Source organism: Pelophylax lessonae (assembly GCF_965119305.1).
Source record: "Pelophylax lessonae genome assembly, chromosome: 3".
NCBI classification, from domain to species: Eukaryota; Metazoa; Chordata; class Amphibia; order Anura; family Ranidae; genus Pelophylax; species Pelophylax lessonae.
This window is the reverse complement of record NC_138770.1, coordinates 79,694,925-79,712,324: the sequence shown is the minus strand read 5'-3', so window position 1 is coordinate 79,712,324 and position 17,400 is coordinate 79,694,925. Positions and strand designations below refer to the sequence as shown.

Sequence of the window (17,400 nt, the reverse complement as noted above, 5' to 3'; positions counted from 1 at the left end):
CATTTCTGTCTCTCGGTGGAGCTGTTCCCTTGTGCTATGATTTCTTTTATTATGGACTGTATGCATCACTATGGACTATTATAGGCTGATTTAGCCCTTAATATATGGACTAATTAGGGAGTAACCTAATATTATACACCTGGGATTGCGCCATATAGTTTGTGGTTTACAAATATACAAGAAAATACTTAAATATGTAAAATTTTACTCTTTGCCGAAAAGTTTACATTACAAAAAAAACTTAAACAATCAAAACAAAAAAAGATTAAAAAAAAGTATTAAAAAGTCTCAGTTATAGTTTTCAACTCTTGAAACTCTTGTTTCATGATTGTTTCATGAAGTCACGTGTCTTCTTCATCTGCTGGCAAAATATTCCTTAAGGGGGGCAAAGAGATGACGTATGACAGGGACACTCCAGGCCCTTCCAAGAAGTTTCATCCGGGAAGAACGCTTCATCATGCCAATGTCGGTATAATGTGAAGGAAAGCCAAACACCCTACAAAAGACAGGGATGATACAGATAATTCTACTTAACATTTAGGCATTGCAATTCCCAGAATTCTAACACAAAAAATTTCTTAGCAGGTGGCTATACTAGCCCTTAGGTAAGGTACATTTCACACTCCTGTTTCCACAAGGCCCCCTCCTGAGATGCCCAGTCCAATAGAATACTTACCACCGATCAACTGATTCCTGGGTCCTGACACTGCAGCTTATTATTATGCCAAGCACTGCTTACCTGTTTCTGGAGCTACTGCCCTGTGCATAACTAATATTATACCACAGACTGCCAATCTGTCCCTATAAGAGGATGGAATCACCACAGAAATCCATTAAACTAACTCGGATAGGTTGCTAAAGGTTCCTGAATTTAAGAATAAGAACTGTTCATTGAATATGGAAAAAGGAAGGGGAAAACTCAACCCCTGACAGTTGTCAATAAAACAGAAGTTTGTGGGAATTTTATAGTGGGGAAAGTTGTCCTATCAGTGGCACAGCCAGAAAGAGAAGGTTGCCCTGGGACTTTAAATGAGGCGAGCACAGGTGGCCACTCAATGGAGTAAATGTAATCTCAATATAATGATTAGTGTAAAACATTACATCATGTAACATGGTACATAAAACATTGACCAAGCCAGACAAAGGTATATACACAAATATAGTACATGCTTGAAGTTAGTAACTGTATTGTTGCATGGTTGTAAACAGGCATCTTAATAACTTTGACGCGTTTCCCGAGCAAACTGCTCGCTTCTTAAGAAATGGAAGCACACATGCATATCTGTGAAAACACATATGCAGAAATAGTATTGTAACAACAATCCAAAAATTAGTTATTGATGATGTTTGCAGGGTACAAAACCCATGAAGGATCCCAAATCAGGGATCCATACTTACAAGTTGGCTGGGCCTGGACAGCGAAGAGACACTGACACCCAGTGGCAGCATGAACGCCTGATCCAGGAGCTGATAGAAAGGGACCCAGAAACACCCATGCAACAATGCAGTTACTAACTTCAAGCATGTACTATATTTGTGTATATATCTTTGTCTGGCTTGGTCAATGTTTTATGTACCAGGTTACATGATGTAATGTTTTGCACTAATCATTAAATTGAGATTACATTTACTCCACTAAGTGGCCACCTGTGCTCGCCTCATTTAAAGTCCCAGGGCAACCTTCTCTGTATGTAAATGATTTAGGGGTGGAGACGTTATCACTATAAGTGGTACCGAACCGTTTATCTTTATTGTATCAGTGGCACAGGGCCCCAAAGTCACAGCTGTAAAAGGGCCCCAATACAGGAAAGGCACAGGCCAGTTTCTCTACCTCCTGCATTGACTGTGGTCCCAACAAGCTGAAGGTGCCCAACAAATGTTGGAGCAGGACAAGTAAGCTGCAAATTGGGCAGAAGGCTCCTTCTCCAAGCTTGGTCAAGTGAAAACAAACCAGATCAATGACCAAATGCAGAGGTCATGTGGGAAGTGTCTAGCCTGGAGCTTCCCAGAGCAAATCTTTAATCTAGCATAGCCACAGGGTGTCCTCTTCTTGGTGAGCTCACAGTGAGGAAGTTTGAGGAATTAAGGGTACAACAAAGTGAAAATAATTGTCTCACTGGGGCCAGAAAAGGGCTGCCACATCTTCAATCTTTGTAACACCAAAGGTTAAAAATGTCATTCAGTTCCTGTTGTGTCTTGCGACACAACAAGAATTCAGGGAAAAATCTTGGGGATGCCATTGATTTCTTAGTCTGAAAACACTATTGGTCTGGCTGTCATGTTGATGCTTTAATATTTTTTTTCTTAGACACAGACCCATACAAAAATAAGGATGATTGACTGTTCTTAGGCTTCTCAGGCTTGCTTCATGCTCGCTAGATGTGTACAAGACAGCAAAAAAATCATGATTTTGTGCTTTTGTGCTTTAATTCTTGAAGGGACACGGGAGTCAATTCATCTGAGACAATTGTGTGATACGGCCAGCTGCATGAGGTTTTGGACACTGGCAAAAAAAAAAAAAAGACATTGGCCTGCCAGGTATAACCCCTTCTGCTCCTACGCATGTTTCAGCTTTGTAGAACAGCAGTACCGGAATAGATCACAAACACAAAAGAACCTGTATGTTAATGAACATCCAGAAACAGATTTCATGATTACTACAAAAACCCTAACAAAACGCTAACAGGCACTAAAAAAAAAACAATAAACCTAAGGGTAGCATGCAGCTCACAGAGTTGCCTGAAGTACCTTAGATCTGATTTGGCATCAGAGATCTGAATATCCACCTAGTAAAAATAAAATGAATGAATTCTTTAACAGTGACATTACATTATGATATAGAGCATACTGTATGAAAAATGTAAACAATACAATAGATTGCTATCAGGTTCCAGTGGGTGAACCGCTCTTTCCCCAGGGAGGGCAGCAGGAACAAGCTCTACACAAGCTCTTACAAGAGCTTAGTGATTATCCAAGGGAGTATGGAAGACCATAGCAATCCCTTGTAGCATATTCCCCCAAAAAGAGACAGGACTCTAGATTGAGGGTGAAGTAACTCAACTTTATTAAACAAGAAACAGACTTTTATACAGTTTTCCCCCACAAGGCTACTGCCCAGGTGGACCTTGTTGAAAACAGGCCCTGACATTCACAATCCAATGAAAACAGAGTTTTACACTCTCATACAGTGTACACAAAGATATACATTGTGGGGCAATACCCCCTCCCCCTTAGCAGCCAATCCACATTCCCTCCCAATACACAAACAATAGGGAAGCCTGTCTGGCATGCAGGGACATGGAATACACACATTATTTAGGAGTCAGACTTCATGGCAATGTTCTATAACAGTCTAAGTCTCCCAGTGTAAAACAGGATTAAATCTTCATATTTCTATATTAAGATATTGCTGACAAATGATACTGTCCCATCTGAAGCAATTCAAACCATTAAGTAACTGCTCCTCTCCTCTAGTGACGGTGAATACCATCACATATCTTCCCCCCAAAGGTAGACTAACCAGGTACCGGACCTCCAACTGGTCTGTGCCTGAGTTAGTCGGACGACAAGTCCCAAAGAGTCAATCCATCATGGCAGCTTCCTTGACAAAGTTCCACATAGTTTGTAAGTTTGTCCTGGCAAGGCGCATGGAGCTCTCATAGCCGATCAGTCTGTGAAAGTCTGGTTTGGGCAGGCCAGACTGGGCTTCTTGGGCACCCTGTGTCCCTAATGGAAACAGGGTGACTTAGACATAAGAGAGGCCTAGGGGGCTAAGAGAGCGATTTTCCATCCTCTCTAAGGTAGATTGTGTTCCACGGGCCCTCCCAATTTCTGCACCCCCCCAGTACCCCAAACAAATTGTCCAGAAAAACAGCATTACTCACCCAGCCAACCTCTGCCTCTCATGTAGAACATACCCGCCTCTGGGGATAAACGTGGACTGGCCCTTCTCCTGGGAGTCCTTTCAGCCATTGGAGAGAAGACAGGGGGTGGGGATCACTGCATCAGGCTGTTGGGGATCTGGGCTGACTGTCCAGCATCCCTGGGGTATACTTGTCTCCTCAGTCCCCAGACGTTTGCAGACTGTTATAAAAAGAAGAGGGGATGCCACACAGTGGTAAACATGGCCTTGCCCCAACTTTTTTGAGATGTGTTGATGCCATGAAATTTAAAATCAACGTATTTTTCCATTAAAATTATAAATTTTCTCAGTTTAAACATTTGATATTTCATCTATGTTGTATTCTGAATAAAATATTGAAATTTGAAACTTCCACATCATTGCATTCTGTTTTTATTCACAACTTGTACAGTGTCCCAACTTTTTTGGAATCGGGTTTGTATTTGTTTGAAGATTGCACCTTCTTTTCCCACACAAACAGAATGTTGGAGGGGCCTTGAGTGGAACTGAGCAAATTAAACTGCCTTAAAAAATTACCTAAATGCCCAGAATGTTAATGCATTAGTGCAAAGTTGGATGGCTCCTGGATTGTAGAGTCGGATTCTGGGAGCAGAGAGTCAGAAGTTTTGCTTTAGCTGGCTTGGCTGTGTCTAAAACTAGACCCAGATATTCCAAGCAATGTGTTGGTTCCAGTTCTGACTTCTGAAGGTTCCGAAGCAAACCTTTTTTGGGCCCTGGCTATCTACATCACATTAATGAACAAAATTTGAGCTGACTGTTCTCTCAACAGAAGGGTCAAGGTGTCCCATGATAGGAGTGTAGGAATGCTATCAGTAGGGTAAATAACATTAAGGTAGGAATAAACACATGCAAATATGCATCCTTTATTTCCACTGGGCTAGGAAGTCTTCCTGATGGGGGTAGGGTATAACTAGGTGGATTTCTTACAGACAGTTTGAACTTGAGTGAAGACAGATAAGGCCTTAAAGACCAGTGAAAAGGTTGGAGCAACCTCCCCACCAATTGTAAAATTGCATCAATTTATTGGTTCAAATTGTAAGTGTAGAATGAAGATCTGCTAAGCTTTGCAAAGACACAGGAAGGTTGGAAAAGATAAAGCGGAGTGAAGCAGAGAATGGAACTGTAGCTTGTAGTCTTGAAACCACATCTCTTACCCAGACACCCAACATGCTTATTGACCAGGTATCCACAAAGACCAACAGACATCCTCCTACTTTGTAAAGTGGGGGCCTTCCTTCACGATGAAGGGAACTTGTCTGCAGGCTTGGTGGATTTAGAAGTCCAAGGCTTACAGTGGTAGTTTGCTCCTCCCTTAGGCATGGCTTTGGAGTGAGAAGCCTGAGAGAAAACGAAGGAACTCTTTTATGGGATTCAAAGGCAGAAAAAGATTTGGCAGACTAAAGCTTAGGCTTCTTCTGCTGGGGTAAATGGGTACTCTTACCACTAGTGATGTCCTTCATGAAATTATTCAGCGAAGCACCAAAAAGATGCTTTACATCATGGGTGTCCAACCTTTTGGCTTCTCTGGGCCACATTGAGTGTAGAGAAATTTTCTTGGGCCGCATATAAAATAAATATATACTATAGTTAAGGTATATAAGTAATAAAACGCTGCTATGCCCTTCGCGCGCTGCCACGCCCCCCCCCCCCCCAGCACTAATTTAACACAACTAGTGGATGATCCCCTCCGAGGCAGCCTCTGCCTACAGTTAGTTGGAAACCTCTGTGACCGTGCCCCCGATTCGACTTCCTTCCTCCCCAGCGAAAAAGAAAAGAAATTGTCAGGGGGCAGTGGGCCGCATTGCCTGTGGTTACGGGCCGCAGGTTGGACATGCCTGCTTTACATCAAAGGGAAAGCACAACAAGTGTTTTTTTACATTGCTTTTCCACAGGTCAACATTTTAGCTAACGAGAACATTATAGATAAAGAGATCTCCATATGTCGATAGGCAGGAGACTCATTTAGGAGATAAGATGGATAACCTCAGCTAGATCGTCAACACAATAATGTTGGGCTGAAGGCAAAAGCTCTAAGCGTTTGGCAACTAAAGAGCCAGTAGGGACTGAAGCTGGATCCTTCAACATCAGTCTACTCCCCTGACAGACCAACATTGCAACTATAGAAAGTTGCATAGCAGGACCGGCTAGTGAAAACAGAAATTTGTAAAGGGTTTTAAAATTTTATCAGCAGGATCTCCAAACAATTTTGAACCCTCATTAGGTACAGTCAGTGTTTTGTTAAATGGGGTAATGTCAGATCCACAATGGGAAAAGCACACTTTTTAAGAAAATCTTTATCAGAAAGATATTGGTCTAAAAATTGTTTGGGAGGAGTTTACTAGGAAAGTTTTGACAGTCTTGGTCCCTTTCAGGGTTTACAGACAGGTAACAGCACTTGTAGAAGACTACAAGGCTGCTTATTTTGTATGTGAGTCCTTTAAACTGGGGGCTATTTCAGAAGTCTGGGGCTCCTCGGGAATAAAGACTACAGAGGCCCCCACAGCTCCAGGAATGTTAGAGAATCCTGCACGTTAAAGAATTCTGTATGTTAGAATAATAGAGACTTCTGTAGAAGTTGGTGCAGAACTACACTTACAGCCCCTACAGTGTCAGCTATCTTATTAGCAAGGTGGCTCATAAAATCTAGCATAACTATAGAGAACTGTTCCCTAGACAAAGTGGAAAAGGGGACCACAATTGAAAGAGCTAAGCAAAAGAAATGAGTAAACTCAACAACCACAACAATCAATGTTATCAGAGGTCAGACCCCTTATTAGGGCTCTGCAGGCTGTTCTACAACTGTTAGTAGATCATAAACTGAAGAGACTCAATGCAGCAGGTCTGTTCCTCTTGTGATTGGGATCTGAATTGCTTCTCTCGCAGATAGGAGCAATTTCAGAAAGAAATCACCTTACACTGAAAAAAGAAAAGGTTGCTGTGCCCAGAAGGTTACATTGTCTGGAGCCCTGGGGCAGGGCTAAGGCAACTGTATGTTGAATGAGTGCTGCAGAGAGCCTGGGGATAGGGCTCAGTGGAAGTTTGCCCACAGACCACAGTCGGGAGACTGTTTGCAAAGGGCTCAGGGGTTCAGAGGTGCTGCTGAAGCTAGGATAGTACTGTGGCCTGGGCTGTGTTTTAGTGAGCCCAGGGCCATGTGCAGAAGGCTGCTGCTGAAGGCCCTTGTTGTTGGAAGCCTGTCTACAGGGCTCAGGGCTAGTCAGGACTGCTGGTAGACCCCGATGCAAAGACAGTTGCCGTTTTACTGGAGAGAACTGCCAGGAGAAGCACGTGTGCTGCTGGGGGAGAGATACCAACCATGCGCTGTGCAGCAATCTGAGCTGAGTGCTGGAAAGCCCAGAGAGACGATTCCTGTACTGCATAGAGTGGTTACTTTGTTGCTGTGATCTGTTGTTGCTCCAAACTGCAGTCCAGGTGAGAGACTGCAGCTGATCCGGGTGAAAGGAATGGCAGTTGTGTTTCTGTGTGAGACTGTAGATCAGGGGTGTCAAACTCAACTTCATTGAGGGCCGCATCAGCATTATGATTGCCCTCAAAGGGCCGGTTGGATCTGTAATACTAGATGTCTAGAGTATCCCAACCCCCTTACATCAGATGTCAAGAGTACCACCCCACTCTCCCTTACAACAAAGTGCACCCCCTTACCTTGTGTCGCTGCTGGGAAGACCCTGGGGGCAGAGCTGGGAAGCAGAAAGTGCAGGGTCTGGAGAGGCCCAAAAGAGCGGTGGAGTTCTACTGCAGCTCTGGGAGAGGTGCGAGGGCCACATGAAATGGCCTAGAGGGCCGGATTCGGCCCGCGGGCCTTGTGTTTTACATATGTGCTGTAGATGATCCAGTAACTTTTCAGAAAGAGTACCGCCTGTTACAGCTGCTGAATGCCAGATTGAGAGGGAAGACTTTTTCATTGGTTACTGGGGGACCTCCAAAAACCTGTAATGACAAGTTGATAAGTAGCCTCTTGGCTCTACCTAAACCTTCTCCGTTAACTGCTCTCTTTGGCACATCCTTAATTTTACGTACAAATATTTCTCTAACTTTGAGTGCTCCAACGGAACACTCAGGGCCCCAGTGCCAGCAGGACTTCATCTAATGTAAACATAATCAGTGGTGTCGGCACTGCGGGCCTTTATATCTCAAAGTCTATTTCGGACTGGGTTTAGTGGTATGGTATTCCTATGTAAATTTGTTTTCTTATCTGCTTAACCAATTTTCTCTTGCAGCTTTTTAAACCCTCAATAGAGGCAATTTAAGTAGTTTCCAGGTGTGTCCATGTCACTCAGGTCCAGGTACAGAGTGAGTCATCACTGGAGCAGGTCAGGATGACCCAAACAAATCCAGTAGCTCCCCTGGCAGTAGCACTACATAAATGTGGAATCCAACATTACTAATATCACAGTAACTCCTGCTGCTCAGTTAAAATTATATCTTTAGTTAAAGTTCTCAAAGACTGGGTCACACCAGAGGCTGCACCACAGTTATGAATGTGGAAAGCGCTATGCAGCTAACACAGTACCAGAAGGTCTGGGAAGCACCACTGGCAGAGCCCAGTGGCCAAAGGACACATTTCAGGCAGGCCCTGCATTCTTCGGTCCAGCAGGGTCTGGGTACAGCTTCCAAGCCAAGCTCAGCAGCATGAAGATTAAATCTTGATTGAAGAAAAAACATCTTGATAAAAATATATTAATGAAAATGAAATGGCTAGTAAAAAAGGGTTATACTTTTCTCAACAGAGAAAATATAAAAATGCTCTTCAGACACTAGCAAAAAAAACTAAAGCGGAATAGAAGTGGGAGTGGCTATACCTGGCTGACCAATGGCTTTTTGTGTTTGCAAGTGTCCAAATACTACTGTAAGTGGCAGAATAACTTAATTGTCTCAGATTAACTAATTAATGTGCCCCTTAAAAACAATGAAATTTTATTTTTAAAAGGAGACAGCATTTGCCGCCCACAAATCCCAGGTATGACATGTTCACTTTCTCAGCCTTTGGTCTCACCTCTCCACCTCTGTACACCACAGGACATCTTCCATCTGGCTCATGGTGACTGGATACTTGTGCTCCTTCCCCTGTCTCATAGAGTAGGGGTTTGTTGTTATGGTATGAATCTTCTGCATCTGGTGAAAAGCATATATTTATATTATTAATCAATGAATAATAATGGAAAATGGCGCCTCCTACAAAACTAAATACTAATTTCTAGTGCAGCTGCCATCATTTTTGGAAAGTGCCAAAAAAGTGTAAATAGATTAAATTTGAGGCGCTACCTAAAATATCAAAACATGTCCATATTAAACCCTACATGTGCATATGTATACTTAAACAGTGCTATGTTTATGAAATAAAAAGTGGTTGAAAAACAAATTTTGCTGATCGCAGCTGCTGTGATAATAAAACAGTCTAAAAGATAATGTAATTAAATACTAAAACCAAAATGTCCAGCACAAATCACATTCAGCAGCGCTCAATATGTATTTAGCATATTCAGATCATGAAGTCCTCATATAAGAGTATTATACCGCCAAACAGTCTTTTTTCAAGGCAAAAAACAGATATTCCATAGATAATAGGTGTTCCCGGTGCTCAGTATAAATAATCCGGCATTAACCTTCACCACACCATCAGTGACCCCTTAAGAGTGGGCACTCACCAGAAATAACATGGTAATACTCCTGTAAGCATTGGTTGCTTGAACCCTTGACACTCCGGACCACCTCTGCTTCCACCAGAAGACCTCCGCTCTCAAGTATCAGACAGGGATCAGACCATACCCCAAAAAATTGGAAAATAGGAGGCACAATAGTGTGATACCATTTCAAAACTTTTATTTTGTTACCACACTTCAAAATAAAACCCCCCACATCCTTGAAGTCCTCAGTAGAAGTCGCACACGGCGAAACGCGTCAGAACACAGGCACGCTGTCTCCCTGATGGTCACCGAGGTTTTGGCTGGATTCCGGATCTCACCCATGGATTAGGCGGGTTGAATCTATGCAGCAACGGTGAGCTGGCCATCACATCGTGATTATCACTTATATGCTTGAAAAATTCTATCTTGATGTAAGCACATTGGATGTGGGGGGGTTTATTTTGAAGTGTGGTAACAAAATAAAAGTTTTGAAATGGTATCACACTATTGTGCCTCCTATTTTCCATTTTTTTTGGGTATGGTCTGATCCCTGTCTGATACTTGAGAGCGGAGGTCTTCTGGTGGAAGCAGAGGTGGTCCGGAGTGTCAAGGGTTCAAGCAACCAATGCTTACAGGAGTATTACCATGTTATTTCTGGTGAGTGCCCACTCTTAAGGGGTCACTGATGGTGTGGTGAAGGTTAATGCCGGATTATTTATACTGAGCACCGGGAACACCTATTATCTATGGAATATCTGGTTTTTGCCTTGAACAAAGACTGTTTGGCGGTATAATACTCTTATATGAGGACTTCATGATCTGAATATGCTAAATACATATTGAGCGCTGCTGAATGTGATTTGTGCTGGACACTTTGGTTTTAGTATTTAATTACATTATCTTTTAGAGTGCTATGTTTATAAAAAAAAAAATCATTCCCTTAATCAAATACAATAAAATCAAAAACTGTCCATAATAGCATTTCTTCAAAAACAAAACATCACGTGCATATAAGTGCTCAATATTCTTCTTAAACGGTGCTCCTTGTTAGTGCTCCTCCACCTTAGATAAGGGGGTCACTCACCAGATTTCTTTGGACCACCAGGATCTTTACCGCTTTTATGGAACTCCTTTAATCCAAGATTGACTCCGCTTAAATCCACAACCATCAATATAGATAGCTAGATATCACTAGGCCTCCTTTGCCTTAGCAGGTTTAAATGGATTTCCTTAGTGTCAGACCAGGCTCAGTATCATCAGTACAGATTCCCAGAATAAAAAATATATAGCGAATAACTGTGCAATACATTTTATTTAAAATATTCTGTTACAAAAATATAGGTTATAAAACTCACATTTGTGTGTGCCTCCAAGCGGCACCCACTAAAAGTCACCTAGTTGTATACGAACACCGCCAGTCCGCACTTCCGGAGCGGCGTGCGTTCCACCTGCATACCACGTTATGAAATAGGAAGTATCACCGCTACACTAGACCTCAGTAGTCCTGTGGAGGGTACCCTGGGGATCTGTCTTTTAATGGGAGTACCTATTTTGTGTGGAGACTCTAAAAGGGAATGCAAATCATTTCAAAGTAAATCTTCGGTCAGCCACGTTGGAGCTCTTGAAAAAGTTTAAGAAATAAAGAAAATGTTTTCTGTAATAAAGAAATGGTTGTAGAACACTGGGTTCCCAAGGGCACTGAGTGGCAAAGTGTACAGCAAGGAGTTAATTATCAGGAGTATATTATGAGATGTATCTCAGATGTTCAGGGTTGAAATTCTAAACAGAAGGATTGTTACAGAACACCAAAGGATAGTTGGTGGTGCCTTTAAGAGCGATAGTGCGGTTTGTCTTACAGTGAATTTCACTACAGAGTCAGTCAGTGTGACACAAGCGATTAATATTCCACTCATCAACAGCACTGTATTTGTAGCAGCAGGTCTCCTTCGAGGATGAACGGGGGCCTTCTTTAAGATGAAACGATTCCAGGTGTACCTCTGCAGTATTCAGGCAGCAGTCCCTCTGCGATACAGCAACAGCCTTTAGATAGACTAAGCAGCATCACAGCAGAAATCAGCAGGTCTGGGTCTCCAGCACTAGGCCTCAGGATGATCGCTGGCTTCTGCACAAGGTGAGATGGATGCAGACTTGTCTTGCCAGATGGCAGCAGCTTCACCAGTTCTCCAGAACTGACAGGCACTGTCTCTACTGTAAAGCACTGTCTTCTCCTTGATCTTCCTCCCTGTCTCTCTCCCTGACAGGGCCTGCACTTCCTCACACACTAGTCTCCTTTCCCAGACTTCCCTCTGGCTTTTCTAATTTATATAACCCCTCCCATCCAAAATCAGGCTGGTATTAGAAGTCCTTTTGGGTTGGTTTAACATTGGAGTTCTTTCTGGCTGGAACCACAATTCCCAAAATGCAATCCTCTTAACTGATGATTAATCAAAGTTCATAAAGCTCCATCTTGTGGCAGAAAAAAAGTACTTCTTGCAGTAAAGATTAACTATGATAATGCATTAGTAAACCTGCACATTTCAGTTACAATGAGCATTGCTACATATCATGACCTTCTTCCTCCTGCAAGTGATGTCTCTGGTGATAGAAGGATCTGCTGGTGATCCCTCTAGTGATAACTAAAGATCTATATAGGGGAATCAAAACCTCTGTATACCATGAGCCTGTATACCACTGCTATGCTCCACAAGAAAATGGTGCGGGTTTGGGCTACAGAGCCTCCCTCTGTAGCAAACTGTCCCTCCCTCCCTCTGTAGCAACCGTCACCAGGCTCCAAAAAGATGCAGCTTCAGAGTGAACATAAAAGGGCTGTACTACACAGATGATGTAATGTCCCTTGATGATCGACGATTGGTCAGAAATACGTTGGGCGTTTCTGGGCGTGTTCTGCCTGTAAGTCATGCTGTTGGAGTGCCTGAACAGCAGCATGACTCGGATGTGTTTGTTTCACTTAATTTTTACATCACAGAAATAAAGTAATGATTGGATTTTAACCCTTGGTCCCTCTTTACTATGCCTGGGAATGCCTGGAGCTGGTGGATGTCTGGCTAATGACCGTGGTAGAGAGTGTATACACAGCGATCTGGCTTTACTCCCTGCTAAGCTGCCTGCACACTGACACTGAGCTGCTTCCCTGCTGAGAGTTTACTGGAGGGAGATGTTATGCACCTGATCCCCTAAATTCAAGTTTTCTATCCAGAGTTGGTGAGTGCAACTGACATAGGGGGTGCAGGAAGATCACTATTTCAACTTTGATTCTTCCCTCATTGGTGAAAACCCTCCCCCTTCCTTTACTCTCACTTAACAGAGTTACACTATGTTGTTTTTCTGTTGTCTTTTTTTACATGATTTACCTATGAGTGAGTGACCAAGAATTATCCATCACCTTTATTTTCACTGGAAGAAGCTGCTACCGCATACATTGCAGAGTTGAGTTCTACTTTGGACTGGTTGAGTTTTTATTAGGCACTGCAATTTTATTCTTTATGCTTTGAGGACTGTATTTTCCTTTTGCTAGCTGCCTTGACCTATACATTTGTGTGGATATTTTTCACCTTTGTATGCAATCCTCTTAACTGATGATTAGTCCAAGTTCATAAAGCTCCATTTTGTGCCAGAAAAAAGGAACTTGATGCCGTAGAGATTAACTATAATAATGCATTAGTAAACCTGCACATTTCAGTTACAATGAGCATTGTTACATACTCCCCCCACTAAATCTCTTTGGTCCCCAAAGTGCTATAATTTGTTTTTAAACCAACACTGTTAAAAAAAAAACAACATACAGGCAAGTATGAACAGCTTATTGATTCAGAGGTGACCCACCCAGAGGTGTCAGAGGGTGGGGTAAGTTTGCTCTTCACACAATTAGCAGTGCAGGGGACTGGCCCATCAAGAGTCCGTTGACTTGAATGAATAGCTTTCTCGCCCAGCACATCATACGTTAGTCTCTTTGGTGGCCTGATGGACCATTTTTCTTTTGGCTCTGGGGACTGTGAGGGCTCACTTTCATCTTCTTCATCAGTAAGAGAGGGCTCAGTTTCTATTGCCTCAGGAATCTGTAGCTCATCAGGTTCCTCTCTAATTTCAGAAGGTGACATAGATTTAGGAGATTCTAGGTTTACAGTCTCTGAGTCACTATTTGAATTGGGTACATCCATCATTGGTTCTGGATCAACAGTCATTGAGTCATTATTTGAATCAGGTGCATCCACTCTGGTGGGAAGAGAGAACTGTGGCCATTCAAAGTCCATTTCGTCTTCATCTTCGCTCTCTTCTTCATCACTTTGTAAAGTGGAACCCTGGGGTGGGCTTTGAGGCTGAGACCTACTGCTGTCTCGTGTAGGAGTGAATTGGTGGAGAGAAGGGACTCAAACCGCCTCTGTGATGGGTAGCAAGTGGTTTAAGTGCCACGTTTTTTAGGCCCTGCCTTCCCTTCTGGCCTGATTTTATAGACTGGCAATCCCTGCAGTTGTTTACAAACTATGAAAGGCTGAGATTTCCATTTATCAGCTAGCTTGCGTTTTCCCGGGACTCCTAAATTCTTCAATAACACTCGGTCCCCTGGTTGCAAGTCTTGAGGTGAAAGTTTCTCTTGTTTCTCTTTCTCAATACATCTGATGATTCCAAATTTGAAAGTACATTCCAGGCCTAAATGGCCATGCTCATTATGCAGCGATCTTAATACTAGCTCTCTGTACTTTTCTGGTAGGAACACCAGTCATAAGGGGGTCTTATGAGCCCCTTCAGTAGACCACCGCATCCTTCAACTGCAACCGATCCCATTCTTTCCAGACTATCCATGCAACCGTGCCATTTGTCAAGAGGATGTCTGCATTATCAGCTTCTAATGCCTTCTTAGTTAAACCACAGAATGGGTCGTTCCTCTGCTCCTCCTGCAGATCCCTCTTTGATAATCTTGGCAGGCCTTCACTGACAATCTGTGAGAGATTACAGTAATACTGGGGTACCCCAGTGACTGCAGCTCCAACTACTTCGGCACCCACTGCCCCCCTTGCTTGATGCTCAGTGCCCTGACCTAAAGCCTGCACCTCTTCAGGGGAGAGCTGGGTCCACTCTTGCTCAGCTTCCTCAGTACAATAATGTCTCTTGGAGAGAGCATCCATGTCTTTATTGTCACCCCCTGGGCGGTACTTCAGGCTGAATCGAAATCCAGATAGGGCAGCCCGCCATCGATGTCCAGTAACATCCAACCTTGCAGTGGTGAGAACATAGGTCAGCGAGTTGTTGTCAGTCCTCACCACGAATTCTGTTCCATAAAGATAGTCTTTCAGCTTATCTACCACAGCCCACTTCAAAGCCAGAAACTCGAATTTGTGGGTAGGATAATTCCCTTCAGCTGGAGTTAGACTTCTACTCACAAAAGCGATAGGTCATAGGTGCCCACCATACTCTTGGTATAATACTCCTCCTAGCCCATCTCTGCTGGCGTCTACATGTAGTTCATAGGGCATTGAGGGGTCGGCATATGCTAACACTGGTGTGTTGGTTAAACACTCTTTCAGCTGTTTAAATGCACACTCACAATGATTTGTCCATTGGTCACAGATGGGTCCCTGAGGCCTATGGGGACCCTTGTTGGGTTTCACTGAGTTGGGCATCTCTGTGTCTCCCTCGTTGGACTTCAGTAATTCGATGAGAGGAGAAGTGACTTTAGCGAATCCCTTTATGAATCTTCGATAGTAGGAACAAAACCCCAGGAAGGATCTCAGTTCAGTAACATTCCTGGGTCTAGGCCAAGTGGCAACAGCCTCAACCTTCTTGGGGTCGGTTGTGACTCCTTCAGTGGAGACGACATGTCCCAAGTACGTGACAGAGGATTGGTAAAACTGGCATTTTTCAAGGGACAATTTCAACTCCTCAAGCAGCCTCCACAACACCTCCTCGTTCCTTTAAGTCTCTCTTCATGTTCTTCTAGACTTCTCCCAAATATGATGATATTGTCTAAGTACACTAAAACCTCGATCAAGTTCATGTCTCCCACTGTATACTCCATCAAACGCTGGAAGATGGCTGGAGCTCCTGACTGGCCCTGTAGCAATTAAATTTGCAAACCTATTAAATTTGAAAACCCCACAGGGCAAATGAAGGCGGTCTTTTCCCGATCTTTGGCGTGCGTGGATATTTGGTAATACCCACTCTTTAGGTCTAGCACACAGGAACCATTTAGCTCCTGACAGACATTGAAGGGCATCTTCAATTCGTGGAGTGGTGTATTGATCTGGGATCATCCTCCGATTGAGGGTACGATAATCAATACACATGCGGAGGGTTCCATTTTCCTTCCTCACTAAAACTATAGGGGAGGCATAGGGACTCCGATACTCTCTAATAATACCTGTCCGCTTCAACTTGGCCAGGTGTTCTCGAAGATCCTCCGAGTCACTCAAAGGAATTCTTCAGGCTCTCTCCCTGAAGGGTTTACCTTCGCTGAGTCGAATTCTATGTTGAGCGCTCTTAGCACAGCCCACATTATAGTCACTCTTTGAAGAAAGCTTCTTCCATTGAGAGAGTCTCTCATTAACCCTCTCCTTCCATCCTGTGGGGAGTCATAAGGGTAAAATTAATCTTCACCCACTTCTCTTGTCTCCCCCCCACTATACCAACTGCATTCCCCTGCCCGAGTAGTATCCAGGATTTCAGTCTGATTGGGGATTCAGTGATATTTTTCACGCTGACAGGTATCCTCCTACAACTTCGATTCAGAGCCTTGGTCGAGATCATTTCGGGGATCACCTCAACCCCAGCATCTTCTCCCTGAGAATCGGTTTCAAGGACAACGAAGGGCCCAGGCGGATCCCAGGTCAGCTTGACAGTGGCTCTCAAACAGGTGATTTCACCAGGTTGCAATACTCTCTTTTCAGAGCCGAGCTTCCACACCTTCCCAACTTCCACATCAGGGGTCTTGTGCTCTCGCAGAACACGCCGATAGACTTGTTGCAACTGAGGATGAATGCTCTCAACTTGCACATCTTTCTTCATGGCTATAAGAATAAGAATCCTCCATACCAGATCAGAATTCCTCCCTATTAGTAGGGAACTCTGTACAGACCGGGGGGGGGACACAATTGCGAGAGTGTGAAAGGTCTCCGATTTCTCCATCACTGGAGAGCTGAAGGTCAGCTTCATGGGGATGTATCTTTAATAAAGGAAATTTATTGGTCCCAATTCCCCAAATCTCTAGTTCTAGCTTTTGGAGTGGTATGTGCTTCTGGCATTTATCATAAAAGTTTCAATACAGCAGTGTCACTTGGGCACCTCTATATAACAAAGCTTTTGTATATATTCCTTCAACTTGAATAAGATTCCTGGCGAGGGGCCCACAAATTGTTCGGGCAGTTTGATGGAGATGGGCTCTGTAGTCTGAACCCGCACATTTTACTATTTTACTTGCTTCCTATTTGTCTCTGCTGAGGCCTTTTCTTGTACCCGGCAGAATGGTGTGCATCGACCTCCCTTGTCTGTTCACCTGAGGGCATTTTGTAAGAATTTGGCTGCATCCCCGGCTGGCAGTCTGGGACCGACTTCTCAAACTCCAGCTTCGTTTGAGTTTCTCTAGTCATGGAGCTTTCAGGCTGTGGGTCCTCAGTTCACTCCTTCACCGAGGCCCCCCTGAAGTTTCCCTCCTGCTTCCTGAGGAACAGCTTCTTTAACACTTTCACAACTTCTGCTGTAAAGTCGGCCACATTCTCGCCATTGGGACATTGTGCTTTGAAGTGGCCCACTTCCCCACATCCATAGCATCTCATCCTAGATGAGGTTGAAATGGAAATAGGCCTAAGTTCTTCAGATACT

General features: G+C 43.6%; 1 protein-coding gene across 1 annotated transcript in view; it reads right to left on the bottom strand.

Annotated features, from left to right (window-relative positions):
* Positions 1-239: 239 nt before the first annotated feature.
* The window catches only part of LOC309550365 (DNA (cytosine-5)-methyltransferase 3A-like), a gene marked incomplete at its 5' end in the record, with an annotated part of 96,203 nt that continues 79,042 nt past the window's right edge, over positions 240-17,400 (bottom strand). The window contains 2 exons of the mRNA XM_082250761.1: positions 240-496; positions 8,937-9,055. Coding sequence (XP_082106887.1) covers positions 355-496; positions 8,937-9,055 — 261 coding nt within the window. The 3' untranslated portion in view covers positions 240-354. The remainder of the gene's footprint in view (positions 497-8,936; positions 9,056-17,400) is intronic.